At 32.5% G+C, this 16,740-nt stretch overlaps 2 protein-coding genes across 10 annotated transcripts in view; both read right to left on the bottom strand.

The window, feature by feature from the left end:
- Nucleotides 1-16,439, bottom strand: part of Root (ciliary rootlet coiled-coil, rootletin) — a 105,044-nt gene extending 88,605 nt beyond the window's left edge. For 5 of the 9 annotated variants that reach the window (XM_074136213.1, XM_074136204.1, XM_074136207.1 and 2 more), the window contains exons 1-4: nt 9,693-9,920; nt 8,274-8,414; nt 6,131-6,312; nt 2,142-2,267 (exon numbers count right to left, since the gene is read on the bottom strand). The gene's annotated coding sequence lies outside the window, so the exon portion shown is untranslated. Of the gene's footprint in view, nt 1-2,141; nt 2,268-5,148; nt 6,313-8,273; nt 8,415-9,692; nt 9,921-15,247; nt 15,368-16,216 lie in introns of those variants that run through there. The other 4 variants (XM_074136209.1, XM_074136205.1, XM_074136206.1 and 1 more) reach the window with 4 other exon arrangements.
- On the bottom strand, nt 12,901-15,049 carry LOC141458352 (uncharacterized). The gene has a single exon (XM_074136223.1). It carries the CDS (start codon nt 14,926-14,928, stop codon nt 13,324-13,326), a length of 1,605 nt encoding a protein of 534 aa, XP_073992324.1. The 5' UTR covers nt 14,929-15,049; the 3' UTR covers nt 12,901-13,323.
- Nucleotides 16,440-16,740: the final 301 nt, after the last annotated feature.

The following is a 16,740-nucleotide window of genomic DNA, read 5'->3' as shown; positions in this document are numbered from 1 at the left end:
GGCTAGCCACTACTTCAGGCATTTTGGCGTTCCGTCGTATATCTAGCCAAGCATATTTTAAGGAGAGGATATCTTTACCATTAAACTTCCTTACTACGTACAAACAAACAAAAATACACAAGCTTGAGATGAGTGGCTACACCTATTCCATGAAGAACCCTACATTTAGCCACTTTATGCTGGCTTCTTACCACTTCTATGCTTTTATTTAAGTTAAGAAACAAGGCATTCTTATTAATGGAATTACTAGAATAAATGTCTACAAAAAAAAACTTTAAAATAACATCGCATTGCATCCTGGTGAGATGTCACCAAAATTAATTGAAAGGAACAACACAAATAACCTGAAGGCCAAGATCTAAGGTCTTTAGGAGTGGTCATGAACAAACACTCAACACTGCTAATGAAGCAATGATGAAGACACTTCAGTTTCAATTCAAGAGATAACAAGGCTCGCTTGTAGCTCATATAGGTGAATACTGAGCTGGCAAAAGCTCAGGAATATAGCTACCAAAAGCTCAGAATATAAACGTATCATAATTGTGAGCGATTCATTGGCCCTAGGTAAGATATCTGCTGACACTGACAAAACAACTTACAGCACTTATCTTACGATTAGGAGCCATGCATTGTAACCTTTCGGTGGTGTTGATTAACATTTTCTTTTAAACGTTTGCTTTGAACATTACGTTAATCCGAAAAGTAGAAGAGAAAATTTAGTAAACAATCTCATAATATTACGTAAACCTAAAAATAAATAAATAATGAAAATTTAAATTTACTATCAAATGATATCCAGTTTTTTCACCTTACAGATAAATTAGAAAATAAAAATTATAACTTTACAGGGATCAAATTTTAGATGACCCAATTACATTTAGATTCTGTATATTTATATATTTTTTTTTGTATATTCCTTAACTCTTATCGCAAGTAAAGGCTGGACTGTTTAGATAGTGAATCATTTTAACAATTATCTGCATTATAAAATTTGCAGTTTTCAGATACCAAAGAATACTGATTAGTAGATAAGCAAAAGGGGGGAACTAATTGAAATTTCGGCATCGTCATTATACCATTAATCTTTAAAAAACACAATAACAAACATAAATCTGATTTGCAGAGAAATTCTACTAGTTAATATTCAACTAACATGGGTGTCTTCATTACCGGTAACAATGGATAACAATAAACTATGGCCTACTGGGCGCGATAGTCGAGAAGGCGCCGGACATTTGGGCGACAAATTACTAGAACAAATATTTAGTATAAATATTATATTTACAGTTTTCTTTACTAAATCTTATTTCTTTTCTGTTCATTTACTACTCGATAAATTTAAATAATATTTCTTTAAGAAAATGAGATATCTTAATCTAAATATTTGACAAAATGTATGCCTCTTCGACTTGAAAGTATGAAACAGTCTTACTATGTTGCTGAGGCCTGATTCTTAGGTTGTTGAGGCTGAGATCTAATGGCTACGAGGGGGGCCTAAATAAAAAGAAATCTGATAGCCCGTTATCTGGTCTGTAAAGCACCTGAGGCAAAGTCATACGTTTAACTTGCAGAATTTGAAGGAGATTGTTTTGAAATAGGTGTTAGAATGATTTACCGTAGGTAGTATGCTTCAAAATCTCAGATTGGGAGCAGAATGTGATATGAAAAGAAGAATGGAAAATAGAATAAAATGCTTCTTTATGTATGTATGTACATACTACATAAAAAGTGACTCCCACAAACTCTTGAAAGTAATTGTGGAATCCTTTTAGGGTTTTATAAAACGTTCTTCATTGTGAAAGACAGTCATCATGTTTTGTAGGAGAGATCGCTTGCTAACTACCAAGAAGCTGCAGTTCCTTGACGATCAGAACGTTGTTCCAACCTAACAGATTTCAGGCAGGGTTCTGAGGAAGCAGTGACATTATACATCCTACAGCGTTGTATAATTGTGATTAACAGTGTAGCCAATCAACACAATTTAGAACAAAATTTGATTACATAAAACGCATAAAAAGTATTTTCACCAGACTTTTTTGAACTTGTAATTATTGTTATAGTAACTGCGAAAGAATTGCCCTCTCGATTGCTTCTGTAATATTACTTCTTTTACAAAATATTATTTTTTCTTTTATACTCACTATATTTCCAAGCCGATCACGCATCCTTTAGAATTATCTACATTTCAATGCCGACGTGATGAAAGACATAGTATAGCAGCTATCATCACCACTCCGCTCCTTCAATTCTCCAATCAACCGCCATCCCTGCACGACAACAAGGAATTACACTTTTTTACATATACGTATATTTTTACTGAAAATTAGCTTTTCTTGAATTTCCATTTCACATCACATAAATATCATTTCTTATTTCTATTCTATGGCTAAATGAATATAATCTAAAAATTGTCTTCATAAAGTATTGGTTTTATGAAACTGCAAGACCCAATTCGTACAAAACTCCAATGAATTTGCGCATATCTTACAGCTGTGAAAGAGAAAAAGATGCAGATGGCAAACCCGTTGTTATTATTCTAACAATTAAGAGAAAGTATTGTGATAACCGGCAATTTTCGAAATCGAATTTTCATTGGAGGTTCACTTATTCCGAAAAATTGGTTTACAGAAAACGGACTATGTATGAGATCTATGGGTGTAATTGCTAGCTCTTAATTCATACTTTCAAAACATCTCAGGAACTACTTGAACTGAGCAGCCTCTTTCGCCACAACTGTTTCCATCTGTAGGACAGAAATGTAATCAATTTTGATTTACAATGTAATCAATTTTACTCATACTAAGTCAAGAACAAAAAAAAGCTAGTTACCAGAAATTTATGCCCTATTCTGAATTTATATTAAATTTGGCAATAGTTTAATTTTAAAGTTGTTGCATATTAATTCTAAAAATTAATTTTGGCAGAGGTCAAAATAAAGTCATTCTGGGTTATCAGAAATGGTACAGTAACTAGAAGAATTTTGAGATATGGGAATGCCGATATTGGAATCTCTTTCACTTACATAATTATAATAGCTAATTTATTTTTCAAAAAATAAGAATAAATAAAATATTCGCTACTTCTCAGATATAATACGATATTTTAATTTTTTTGTAATATTTCTTAAAATAAATAAGAAATAATTACAAGGGAACTAATTTTTTCGTCCCTTAACCTTCTAATTAGTGTCCGATTGATTACCCACTTCTTAATGGTATCGTCCAAGAGGTTGTAAGAACTTCACAGGTAAGTTTTTAAATTTGAATGTCTTAAAAGGCTACGAAGAGCAGAATTCACGTTGCCACTTGCACTTCTGACGATGGCGTTCTGAACGTTGCGTATCAGTCTTAAGATGTAAATAACATTTTAATAAAAATTATAAATGTTCAAATGTAAGACTGAAAACACTATAATTTAGAGAGAGGCAGTTTATAAGCTACAACCTAGGTGGCCTTATTGATAATAACCTAAAATAAGGACCTTTATTTTCAGTATTTGACCACAAGCGTATGATATAAATTATCTCAAGACTCCAGAATATTCTTATTATCCAAGTGTTGAGAACAGTATATTTCTAGTGCAGACAATTATCCCCGTACGGAGGAGCCTTTCAACACTATTCTAAATCAGCACATTAACACTTTGTTCTTATAAATTATCTCGAAAACTAAACTGCTTTACAGACGGATGAACGTTCTTGACTTTAAACTTACATCGGTTAGTCATCTTTAGAATTTTAGAAGGGCTTCTAGGCACAGTTAATTGTTCCATACGAGAGCAATGTGTTTCCAATTAGTTATTCTATTATTTTTCATCACGGTGTTCTTTTTCTCTTATACTTTTTTAAAGAATTTATTAAATTCTTTCTCTTCACTTTACAATTAAAACATAAAAACCCAACCTCCGTTATTCAACGTTTTTAATTTGTAAATACAAAACATTTATATCCAAACTTTTTGTATTTTTTTTGTTCCTATCTTTAGATTTGAGTAGCTGTAGGTCAGTTCTATGTATCAGAGGATGTTGATAATATTATGTAATAGCAGATTAGGCTCTACATTATAATGGGATTGTGTGATACATAGATAAAATTAATAAAAAATATATTAAAAACTTAAAATCTCTCTTTTTCTTTCTCTCTAACATATAATAAAACTGTTATATTTTCTAGCCTGAACCTACTTCAGTTTCTGCAAATGGGATAGTTGTACCATTTACATTGGATGGTAGGAGATTTTCTTCATTTTTTCTAAAGTCCATATTATCCACATTCACTTTTTTATTTCCCACTTAAAAAACTAGGATGATATTTTTGAAGAGAACGGGGTGCAATGCTCCATTCATGTGTACAATCAGAATTTTCTGGTGTCTTGTTATAATCCATAAAATTTTCCATACTCCTGCTGTCAAATTCTTCAATTGAGTCTATTTTAGGTTATTGACAATACGGTCGCCTGGATGCTACCTTAAAGACTCAACCCTTTCTAAAATTATAGCATATTCAGTCTTATATTTGAAAAATGATAATTCTTATTAACAATATAAAATTAATACAAAATGTTATTTTGTTTACATTTATTCTTTATAGCTAATAATAGTTTTACTGTTTATACAGTTTATTATTGATTTGTTTTGTAGCTGAAAGTTTGGGTGGGGACCCCAAACTTTTATTACACAGGAAGTGATTTAATATTGCTTCTGGTAACACGGAAATGGGCCATTCTAGAGAGAAAATGTCATTTTATACTCTCTGGTTATAGTATATACAGCGAACCGTAAAATGAGCTTTCTAAAAAAAAAACTATTCTAGGATATATTAAAACTACCTCTTACACCTTTTGAGGATTTCGATATTTACTTTACAGCACTTCCTGTACAGGAAATAAAATTTTTATAAGTGTACGTCTGGTTTTGGGTGATGCAAGTGCAGGCAAGAAACGATCTCGGCCTGGCAGTGAAACAGTGTTTTTTTTTTTTAAGTTCAAAATTGCTTTTACAAAGCCTCATTTCGGATCAATGCACTTAGTCCAAATGAATCGAATAAACGGCTCTTCCAACTCTTCAAAAGATTTCTAACCACAAACTACATTATGTGAAAGCAAAAGGATGCCAGATCTGTTGAGAAAAAAAAAAAAAAATACTTCAAACCTTTATTGCTGAAGCCCCTTTGTGGGCAAAGTCCACGTTGCTCTATTGTCACAATAAAAAGTGATTTCTACTTTTACAAGTAAGGAAAGTACTGCAACCATGCCAAACTTTCGAAATACAGTCAAGGGTGTCCTGATCACGAAAAAGTAGTTTTTAAAAAATTATTATTATATTACACATATAATATATTTCAAAGACGAAAATTCGAAAATAACTAAAATCTTTTTTCGATTAGGTTGGACCAGTTTGAACCAACGGGAACTTATTCATCAAAACGCCTCTACCAGAAATGAATTTTTACTTTTTTGTTCAGCTTTTCTTCAAAATGGCTATCTGTACCACGTTGTACTAATGTTAGTCTATAAGTTGTATTTGAATTGTAAACATTTCCTTACGAAAAATAGAGTAACGCTCTTCGGGGAGATTGATTGTGTGGAACACATTATCCTTCTAAGGTACCATTCCAGAGTAATACGGTCCTGAGCCTCTCCCCTCAAGAAAAAAAAAAGAAAATCCTACTGCTATATTTATTTAAAAGGAACATTTATTATAATTCTATTTTCATATCTAATTTTCCAAATATCTTAATAGATATATTCTTAGATCACGCGAAAAAATGGAAATATATTTTCGTAATGATCGTAGAAGGCATAGCTTCTAGATGGTTGCTAATGGAATAGAGAAGGTCAGAGAACCTAGTGCGCTGGGCTGAAGACATACATAAAGGCTGCTAGAAGAAATAGGAAAGATGGTAGATAATATGCGTGTATGTGCGTACTGCGTGCGATAGTTAAGGCTGTGCGTTGTGACAGCCATATAGATTAGTGCCCGGAGAAGTGACTGCGTGACTGCTGGCCCAGTGACAGTCAGTGAACTGGTACGCACATCTACCTGACTCCAGAGAGCCTACCCTCTCACCGCTCTCTCTCGCACTGTCGATATAAACGCCCATCCTTTCTTAACAAACAACCTGACTACTTGCTTTTTTCCCATCACCCTCCACTCTATTGTCTGCTGTTTCCATCACTAGGCCATTTTTCTTTCTTTTTTTTCCAGGAAAAGACCAAAAAAAACTTGATTAGTTTTCCGGTGAGATGAAAAGACGAGAAAAACTTGTGTTCAAATCAAGGTTTGTTTGTTTCCTTTTACTTTCGTCTTTAATGCCTAAAAAAAAAAAAACTTAGAAGTAAATAAGTAAGTACGTAAGTAAATGCAAGTACACTAAATCTAAATTTATGGATTTTCCTAAAAACAAATTTAAATATGTGTACATTTCACAAAATAAATGGTGAAAGATTGTAATGACATAAATTTGAAAGAGGGTCCACAAATTTATGTCATTCTTATGTTTATTCAATTTATGACACAAAAGTCTTCTTTTCCAAACTACTCCCCTCCACCCCCCCCCCCCCCCCCACAAAGGGTAGGTTTAAATCTATAAGTTACTAAAAAAAGTTCAGAGAAAAGTAATTAAATTGTGATACACTTCATAGGAAAAAAAAGAAAATTGGAGATCAGTTCATCACCAAAAAAAAGCTATAAAGAAAATGTTTTATCGCATTGTCGCGATTATACCCCTCTACGGCATCGAGACTTGAGCAATCTCATAGAACCAGAGGGAGAACGGTAAGTTAAGTATAGTAGAAACTGAGTACTAGAGAAGGTGCAAGAGCAAAACCAAGAGAGAATCCAAGATTTGAAACGATTTAAGAAATCAGAATTACAAAATTACTATTAATTAAGTTGCAAAATTCGCTTAGAAGGATCCTTTATTATTATTATATTATTAAAACTAATAATTACTAATACTAATATTATTATTAATAGGAAGCTCAAGGACCCAAGACTTGAACCTAATAAGGCTTGGATCTTCATATCTTGTTATAACATGGTATTTCATAATATGTCAAGTTTTCATAGCCTGTCGGTAAGAAATACTCATTATTACGGACTAGGTTTTTTGCTCAACGCCCACAGGTTGCGCGATCTAAAAAGAGAATCCCACTTTTGCAATTTCTTCCAATCACAAACCATCTTTACTTCCGTTTAAACCTTTTAATCTGAAGGCTCATTACTAAACCCAACCAAATACTATTTATTTATACTTCAACGAGACTTTCAAGACTAATTTAGCTAGGTAAAATATCATGGTTCATCCAATCTTTGAAATGAGCATGGTTTAACCTGGTGATGCAAGAGTTTTCTTTCTTTTTTCTTTTTTTTTGTCTTGACAAAAACCCAGTTGAACGGTGCTGAATACGGCGATAAAGAGTGTGCTGGCTGCAGAACTTGGAAGAATAGAAGACTTGCGTTGATGGCCAGACTGTGGAAGTGCTGATTAATAAGTAAAAAACAAAAATTAGAGAAGTAAAGTTGTCACCTTCAGCAAGCCCAGGATAAGGTGCATGCCTTAAGAGGACACTGATCTCCTCATTCAAAGCGTTACCCTACTGCTTTCAAAGAGTGGCTGATACCTAGGTGACCACCGTACTATAAACTTTCAATTTAATTGTAGTCCCCTTCCAAGAAATCATTTATTGCTAAGGTTACATCAGTGAAAACTTCAAGCCTGGGTTTCCACTCTACTTAAATGAACCTAGAAATTTTTTAGCTAGCAAACTAATTTTATAACTTTTGCAAATAATCATTACAAATTTAATTGCTGATGCAATTTAAACTTTGAACCCCATTACACATTTTATTACATTGAAATAAAAATTAATTAGTATACATATGATTAGCCTAATTACTTAATTTAATAAAAAAATCCGAATGACCTCGTCTGTTCTTTTTTTTTATTACACTTGAAAGTAAAAAATGAATAAACAAATTATTAGACACAGGGCAAAGGACTCTGAGTGAGGTTTTGCAATACCAGAGATATCTACCGAAAATTAATTGAAAAAATATGTTTGGCTAATTAAAATGCGGAAATTCTTAAGTATTTTTTAAAAATATAACCATTAAATATGTCAGATAAACATTTTTGAGGATAATCTCATTTATGTTTGATTATTGTCCAGTTTCCATACTTAAAAAAAAAAAGTGATGTAATGAAATGTACTGAAATACAAGAAATATTGAACATGTTTATACATAAATAACAAATAAAAATATATGTTTACCATTTCATCATCCAAGTGCAAATGTTCTTTTTCATTTGGTTAGATTATCCACGCAGTTTTAATTCCTATTTAACTCCTCATCCACAGTCTGGCCAATAAACGCACGTCTTCTATTCTTCCAAGTCCTGCAGCCACCGCACTCTTTATCGCCAAATAAATCCAAGAAGAAGAAAAATTAAAATAAATTATTATTAAATATATTAACAATAAAGAACCACAAGGAATCAGCACTGTAGGTCCTTACTCTCACAGTGAAGAAATAAATTTACCCTTGGTAGAAAGAACCAAGTAGAAGAATAATTATGAAAAATCCATTAATTAATGGGGTACTTTCATTTAAATTCATATACTCGCAGTTTTCGGTCTATTATTCCAAACCAACTGTAATTGTTTCATAAAATACATGCTGCCTTTTCCAATAAAGTGAATAGCAGCCTAAAATGAATTTCAAGCTACCATGCTAAATGTTGTACTGATACCAGTAGGTGTTACAGTTACTATCGATAATTTTCATAAAAACAGCCATGTGCTCACGTCAGCAATTAGTTGCAGATGTATAGACATTTATTCATTATTGCTGACAAATAGTAAACAAAGAACATCTCGTTGATGAACATCAAAATTGTATTTAGAAGAGAACCGTTCAATAGTACGAGCTTCTTAACAGACTTCAAACTCACGTACACGAACGGTACAACAAGATTTCATAAGAAAGATTCAAAATTGGCGAATTTTTAATACTTATTACTATCAAATGGAGTGCAACTTGGTAAACAAGGATAAAAATAATGCATATTATTTATAAATAAAAGTAAAAAAAGGAAAGAAAACGAATGTGTACTCAAAAAAAAAAAAAAAAAGCCTAAACAATGTAATGTGATCGAGAATGGAGAAAAAGGATGCTACGAAATCAAGGGAAAAATCTGTAAAATTTCTTTGTTAAGGCAAAATTGTACACAAAAAATTCCGTTCAGCCTACTTGCTTTCTTATATACCATATTTGATATCGGAACTAAGTTAACATGCACTTCTACCCTGTAATGATACAGCACTATGATATAAAACGCACTTACACTGATGTGGATACCTATGAATGAAGCTTAAATAGATTTATTCTGTTCTACATTAAATTCGAAGAACATTATAGTTCTGGAATAGTGTTCTAAAAACTAAAAATATAACTAAAACGAAATAATCAAATCGACTAATGTAAATGAGACAAAGCAACAAATTTTAAGCATATATTCACGGTAAATGTCAAGATTAGGTGTGAGATATAACATATATGAGAGGTGTATTATAATAAGAATATCCACGGATTATAGTGATTAAAAATAATTCCACAAATTGTATATACAATGCACTTTACGAACTTAGAAAGTTTAGATTTATCTGCCTAAATAAATAGAATACTTTTACCTTTATATTTTAAGATCCAAACTTGATTGTTTAGCAAATAATAATTAGTTGTTAATTCAAATTCTTTTTACATGCCTAAAACCCATTACAAGTTGACACTCTTAGGCAGGAAAACAATTTCTTTTGTAAGATAAAATCGTTCTAATTAAACATAATTGAATATCGTAAAGAAGTATGACGGACAATGGAAGACAAACTTTGAATAATGATGGCGGCAATTTGCATGGCTGAAGACCTTACGTCATTCATATTTACCAGCTGACATAATTTATTACTGTATTATAATACTTAATTATTATAATACACATCTCATATATGTTATATCTCACACCTAAACTTGACATTTACCGTGAATATATGCTTAAAATTTGTTGCTTTGTCTCATTTACATTAGTCGATTTGATTATTTCGTTTTAGTTATATTTTTAGTTTTTAGAACACTATTCCAGAACTATAATGACAACAGTTACGTTAAGCACTTAATTGAAGACTCTGGATTAATAAAGCCTGATTAAGTAACCTCTTCTGGAAAGAGTAAAATTTATTAGATTTCGACGATTTTTAATAAATTATTATATCCAAGATGCATAATTAACAAATCAGTGTAAATTAGGAATCTAAGGAGTTGGTGCAAAACAGGTACATTTTGTAGAACTTCACATATATAACTATCTTGAATAGAGCTATAGCATAGGATTTTGAATAACCTGGTGTTAACACTCGCCGGGTTATCTCTTTGCATGAAACTTAAGATTTGTTGAATTTAATTTTATATATATTCTCTTTAATTTTCGGAAAAACTGTTGAAATCTACAAAAATTTGTTTGGTTGAATGCACTTACGGTCAGCCAATTTTCCGTTCATTTCATTAAAATGATTCTTTAAAGTAAATCCGAACTACCCCTCTAGCACTGTGATTACGGGAATGTGATCTGCAAGATTATATACTATTTGCGTATTAATATATTATTGTATTTTAAGATATTCTAGAAACCTGAGAGATTCGGAATGAAATGTTAGCGCCTCTTTCTCACACTATTCTTGAAGTCAGTCTAGCGCAACTTGCTGTGGCAGATATATTAGAGAGGAGTCCTTTACATTATAAGAAAGAAATCCCAGAGATAATAGCCGAAGGCCAAACTGTGTTATAGAGAAATCAAACCTAATTCAATAATAGTGCATGTGAAAGAGAAAAAAAAACTATTATCTAACAGATTGAAGGGAGCAGAAAAAGACTAGCGAAGGCTCTTCACTTCGCTTCTCTGTCAAAATAAGGTCTCTCCAAGAGGTTTTTGGCTATCTTCTTTCGGCGTGGTTAGGACTAAATACAATTTCACCAGCAATTCTGCGACGAGACAATGGTAGCGTTTAACCATTTATTTAAATTTTTTAAGAATTAATTTAAGATATCACTAGCAAAGAATGTTTAGTTTAAATCCTAATTCTTGTAATACTATTATACTTGTACACCTATTATGAATAAATGTTTTATTAAATGATCAGTTTTCTAATTTTGTATCCTGACGTGCACTGCAAATCACAGATCATTTAACAACCTAGTAAAAGTACTTGCTTATCTTGTAGATTAGCGCTTCACAAGTTTTTAGCTCATCGAGGTTGGTAACACAATAGCGAAAAACATAAGGTTGTTAAAGGTTCTACCCAAAGTGAAGTACGAGTATACTATAAAAAAAAAAAGTATTAAAAATAATGTCAATCTACAGCACAGATTAAACATCATGTAAACAAGTAGCGAACAATTTCGAAGTATGTAATATTCTGTAACTTGTACTTCGAGAACTATGTATATACATACATAATTGTTGGAAAAATCTAGGACACTAAATTAAAGAGTTTAAAAAGGCAAGATACGTTTCCTCCGAAATATATGAAACTGGAGAAAAGTAAGACAAGCTTCATGAGTTCAATTTTTTTACGTTATTTACGACTCTCCTAATTTTGAAAAGATTTTAAAGTTTAAGAGAAAGAACTTTCAAGTTTTATACTCTTAATTGTATCTGAACTGTGTGAAACTTTTGTGAGATTAAATTATTGAATGAACCTTGCAAAGTTCCTGCTATTATAATGCTATTTTCAAGAAAACTAAGTAAGCTGATATCTGTGGCTTTTAAAACATGAAATAGGAGTTATTGTTCGCAAACTTGCATATTAGCAAGCTTATTCATTCACCCTGTCACTCATCAAAAGATTCTTGTTATTTGGATAATCGCCTTCCTATTGGAATTTCTTTCTTATAGTAAAAAAAAATTACCAGGATTAAAAACAAAAGCGCCAAATGAAGAGAAGTAAGTTCTGCATTGCTGGATAAGATTTCTGATAGCATCTGTCAATGCCAGCGTATTTTCTTTCTTTTTTTTATTTCACATTATTGAATTGTATTACTATTAAATTATTTAATCAATGTAGTTCAATCATTACAGTTGTTTGATCCATTAATTAACTGTAGTTTGTAAGTGAAACGTTGAATACGGAAGAAAAATCATCTTTAAGCAAACTTTGATGATGGAAGTGGTGTAGGAGAAAAAAATCTATATACTGCTATACACTTGGAGCACGTCATTTATTCAACATGAAGGCGTAAGATCAGAGAAGAAGTTCACAGAGTCTGTAAGCACATTACCTTGAAGAATGTCCATGCTTTCTGTACCGCAGAAGTAGCTTTGAAGTGGATAAGATTCAGAGTGACCATTTTGTAATCTTGCCATTAAGGATTTATTAAAAGTATTGTAACGAGATTGGTAGGTTTAAAGGTAACTATTGTGAGGATTGATCGTAGAATTTCTAGGAGTGACAGGCTTTACTACCGAACTGGAAAGAGACCCTTCTAAGTCGTAGGTCTTATGCCTTAGGGCACGCGCCTCGAAATAAATATTTTTACAATTAGTTTTCTGCATGATAGATAATTATTATGATAGATGATAGACAATAATTTGTTTGTTTTTCCTGATAGCGAACAGTGGTAACAGGTAAATGGAGAGTTAAATATAATTCAAGATTATTTAAGAAATTTAGAATGAAACCACCAATAATCATAGTTATTGTGAGAACTACTAAGCAGGTAACCAAAAACTGTGAAGTTATTTTAAATTTAAGTTACTTCTTTTAAAAATTTTAATTCTTAAGAATATTTTACAAAATTTATTGTTGACAATAAAGTAAAGTAATCAAAATGATATTAAGGTGAGAAGTCAAGCCATTTTGACCCTGTAGCGATAAACTTGGAATAGAACCAGACCACAAACTACTTTAGAAAATAAATATAAATATTAAACTTTTCTTCTAAGAATTTATTTAACAAAAAATATATTTATTTATGTACAAAAAAATTCATATCACAATAATAAAAATTAAGTATGTAATAATTCTTTTAATTAATATTTTTCACATTGATCCATAATCAATTTAAATACATTCATTCATCTACCATTCAAAATATAAACTTAAATTTCATTAAAAAAAAAAGAAAAAGAAAATAGATTCAGTCTTTTGTTGCACTAGTATTTTGAAAAATGTTTTACGGGCGCACATAAACTGAGAAAAGATCTGTTTAATGCGCACAATTATCACACATTTAAGAGTCATTTATTTGAGAATCTTTCAAAAAATTTACCTACAGCGTATGGAAATTATGTCGCCTATTATTATTTTGTCCTTGAATGATCCTCTGGACATTTGTAAATGGTAATTGAATGTGATAATAAGCACAATAAGGCAATGGATCCCAGTAAGAGAATAATGCTTCTCTTTTATCTAAGACTGTACCTATCAGTTTGCTCACTGCTTGGACACTGGGATGTTTCAGCGTGTCTATGACAGCTTCATGCATCCAATAACGACCTTGCGGTGCTACCAGTGGACCAGAAGCTTGTCTAGTAAAGTGGCGACACGGTTTCCAGACAAGTCTTGCGTGCACACTAGTATGACAGATATAAGGAAGTGAGACGCCCACTCTACAACCAATCGGTACCACACTACCACTGTTTGTACACTCAACGAATCTAAAACTCATATGACCGGATACTGGCCTAGTAAATTTCAATTTTGAAAACAATTGATTCAACCACAATTCAATTTCTTTATGCTCCATTGGTACAAGCCGACCGGCTGAACCTTCTACACGACAGGTTACATTTGCCACAACTTTACTTTCTTTAACCGTTGTACAAGTGATGAAATGATCTCCAGGGTAATCCTTGACGATAACCCATGGCCTGTGCATTGATACATGATGTGGCGACTTGAATTCTCTTTTTACATTTGGCAATAAGATTTTCATCCTATCTCTACAGCCGAGAGGTCCAGAGCTGAACATTATATGGCGGCCAGTTTTTAACACTTCCTCGTCGTATAGTCTGTAGATATCTTCTTTCGACATAACTGGATAATATTCTGGTGTTGACATACCTTCTGTTTGACACTTTCTTAAAAGTTCCATCACATCATCCAATAGGCAGACTTCTTTTAATCCGGGACAAAACACTGTTGTACCTAAAAGTTCCAGATGCGGTTTGGCTAGTGCATCATAATAAGCTGTATTTGTGACACAGACTGGTATAAAATAGGCCACTTTTTCTTTCATTACTATGGTCTTCAGTGCTTCTATGTATTCTTCAGCCCGATCACCGTTCGGTTTTGGTACTGTGTAGAACTTGTCCACAGCTGTAGAGAATTTAGTCAAACCAAAGAGACCTTCAACTTCCACAACAACAACTCTAGCACCAGCACAGTAAAAGTTTCTAGCCAGATGTAAAGTCTGTACAGAACCTCCGCCACTGATTAGTACAGTCCTTTTTTTGCGAGCCAATTCTGTGGCCGGTGTAATAATTAAAGTAAGTATCCACTTAACAACTGATAACGGCAGTTGTACACATTTCCAAAAGATCCACAACCAAGCGGACAACCATAAAGTTGGTCCCATCATAAAAATTTGACTCCACACAAGGTAGATAAAAGTGGCTAACAGATTGCGGGAAAATCTTAAGATAAATGTTGGATACCAACCGATTAGGTTTTGTAATATACCATGATCTGGTTCTGGTGGTGGTGGTGAAGGTGTAAGATAACGCCGGTCCAACAATGTAAACGTGGAAGATGAAGAACGAAGAAGTCTAGGAGGCGGTGAACATGAGATTGGTGTGGAAGGTGAAGGCGGCGTCGAACCGCCGTTGTTCGGCCGCCACAATCGACCAACACTTTCATCCGCACAGGCTGGCATCTTACCCGGATCCTGTTTATACAGCCACTTAAACTGTTTTGACACTGGATGTATCCCCGATACATTCACTTCATCTAAACGCTCGCCATAATCTTATCTATACCCATACCCCTCCTTAATTTTTCCCCTTTTTTTCTTAATGACTTATCTTTTCTCCACCACTCAATTATGCAATATTCCGTTTTGTTTTTGTATCTATCTTCAAACTATGGTGATTAGATTTAGCAATTATAAACATAAGTGCAAGTCCAAAAGATCAAACGATTGTTTGCACAGTTATTCTATTATAAATAAAATTTCTAACAAGTAAACAACTTACCTTTCCTTGAACCTGAGTTATCAATATTTAAAGTACACCTGTGCATCTGTAGCGCTTACTTTTCTACTTTCATTTACATTTGTAAAAGTTGGGGATCGCATTTTCTTGATTAAGTGATCACTGAAACAAGTAAACGTATGTTGATTGAGTTCAATAGTCTGTGTTTTGGAACAACGAAAAGTTACCAGATAATCTAACAAATGAACAGGAGTTCTCAAACGTTTTAGTACATATTGCTGAAGCGAAAGCGTTTCCCTATTGAATGAATTCATTGTTTTTTTCAGTTTTATCGAAGCTAGTTCATCTAATCTCTTAAAATTCGCTTCAACAAAATCATTTAATAATTTATCAGTGTAAATCATTTCATTAGACTTCAAGGGATGCTGTGATGCAAGACTCCTTTACTGGTAAACCTTTTAGAGAGCCATTCTTAACAAATTCTTTTCATTCATCGATTTTGTATTAGAAATTCGAAACAGTCAGATGCGAGCTACAATGAACTAAATCAACGACCATGTTAAAATACAAATTTTTGTAATTTTAGTTGATGTGATGAAATTAAATACGTGAATTAATTGTAATTTGTTTAAATAAAATAATACTTCAATTAGATTCATTTAATTTTGCAAAATAGTAGTTTATTTTCTTAATTGTGTTGCTCTTATTCCAGTAATAGAAAGTAGTATAAATAACAGAGTGTCTTTACACACTTTTTCAAGAATAATCGTAAAAATTGAGAAATAATTGACATCCGGAGTCTTTTTCAATATACTCCGTTAGCATCCTGTTCTCTCGTTACACATTACTGTCTGAGAGTTGTAGAAACCTCATAGGAAGAGGAAAACCTAGAGGCCTGCAGCTGAATTTTGAACTCGGATCTCCGCGTAATCCAGGATTATATTATTACAACTATTGTAGATCTCTATTTGCCTGCCAAAACACAACAAAACAAAAATGAACATTTCTTACCTGATGTTTAGAAAAAAATTGTTCGATTAAAGTAGTAATAAATATTTGATGCTGATATTCTCCGTCGAAGGGCGCATCTGTTTTTTATGTTTCTGGATTTTAATCCATCCTTCATAGGTTGATAGATGAGTATGTTTAGAGAATATGACTTCCAATGTGTTTCTTTAATTAGCCAAACTCGCTGACTGATAGAGAGCTGTTTCATGGTTTTCTCAAAATGTTAAATTGAAAACAACACTGCTGTATTGTATAAAAGAAATGTTTTAGAATCATTAATAATTTGGAATTTTTTTTTAGATGAGGTGGTGCGCCTTCTGATACCAAAAAGATAACAGAAACTGGTTAAATGCGTCGAAGTCCATTAAAATCAATGATGCTTTAAATTTGTTTTCTTTTTTCTAGGCATTGGCTTCCGCTATACATCCAGCATCGTCTAGGTGCTTATCACTAGAATATCACTCACTCTCCATTCTTACTTATAAATACATTCGTTTCACACATTCATCCCTCTACAACTATTTACG

This window comes from Rhodnius prolixus, unplaced genomic scaffold (assembly GCF_049639745.1).
Source record: "Rhodnius prolixus isolate KJV_2025 unplaced genomic scaffold, Rpr scaffold_5, whole genome shotgun sequence".
In the NCBI taxonomy this organism is placed as follows: Eukaryota; Metazoa; Arthropoda; class Insecta; order Hemiptera; family Reduviidae; genus Rhodnius; species Rhodnius prolixus.
This window is presented reverse-complemented; position numbering and strand designations above follow the sequence as displayed.

Excerpts from the sequence above, each read along its gene's own strand:
- LOC141458352 (XM_074136223.1), bottom strand. The coding sequence starts at position 14,928 with ATGCCAGCCTGTGCGGATGAAAGTGTTGGTCGATTGTGGCGGCCGAAC.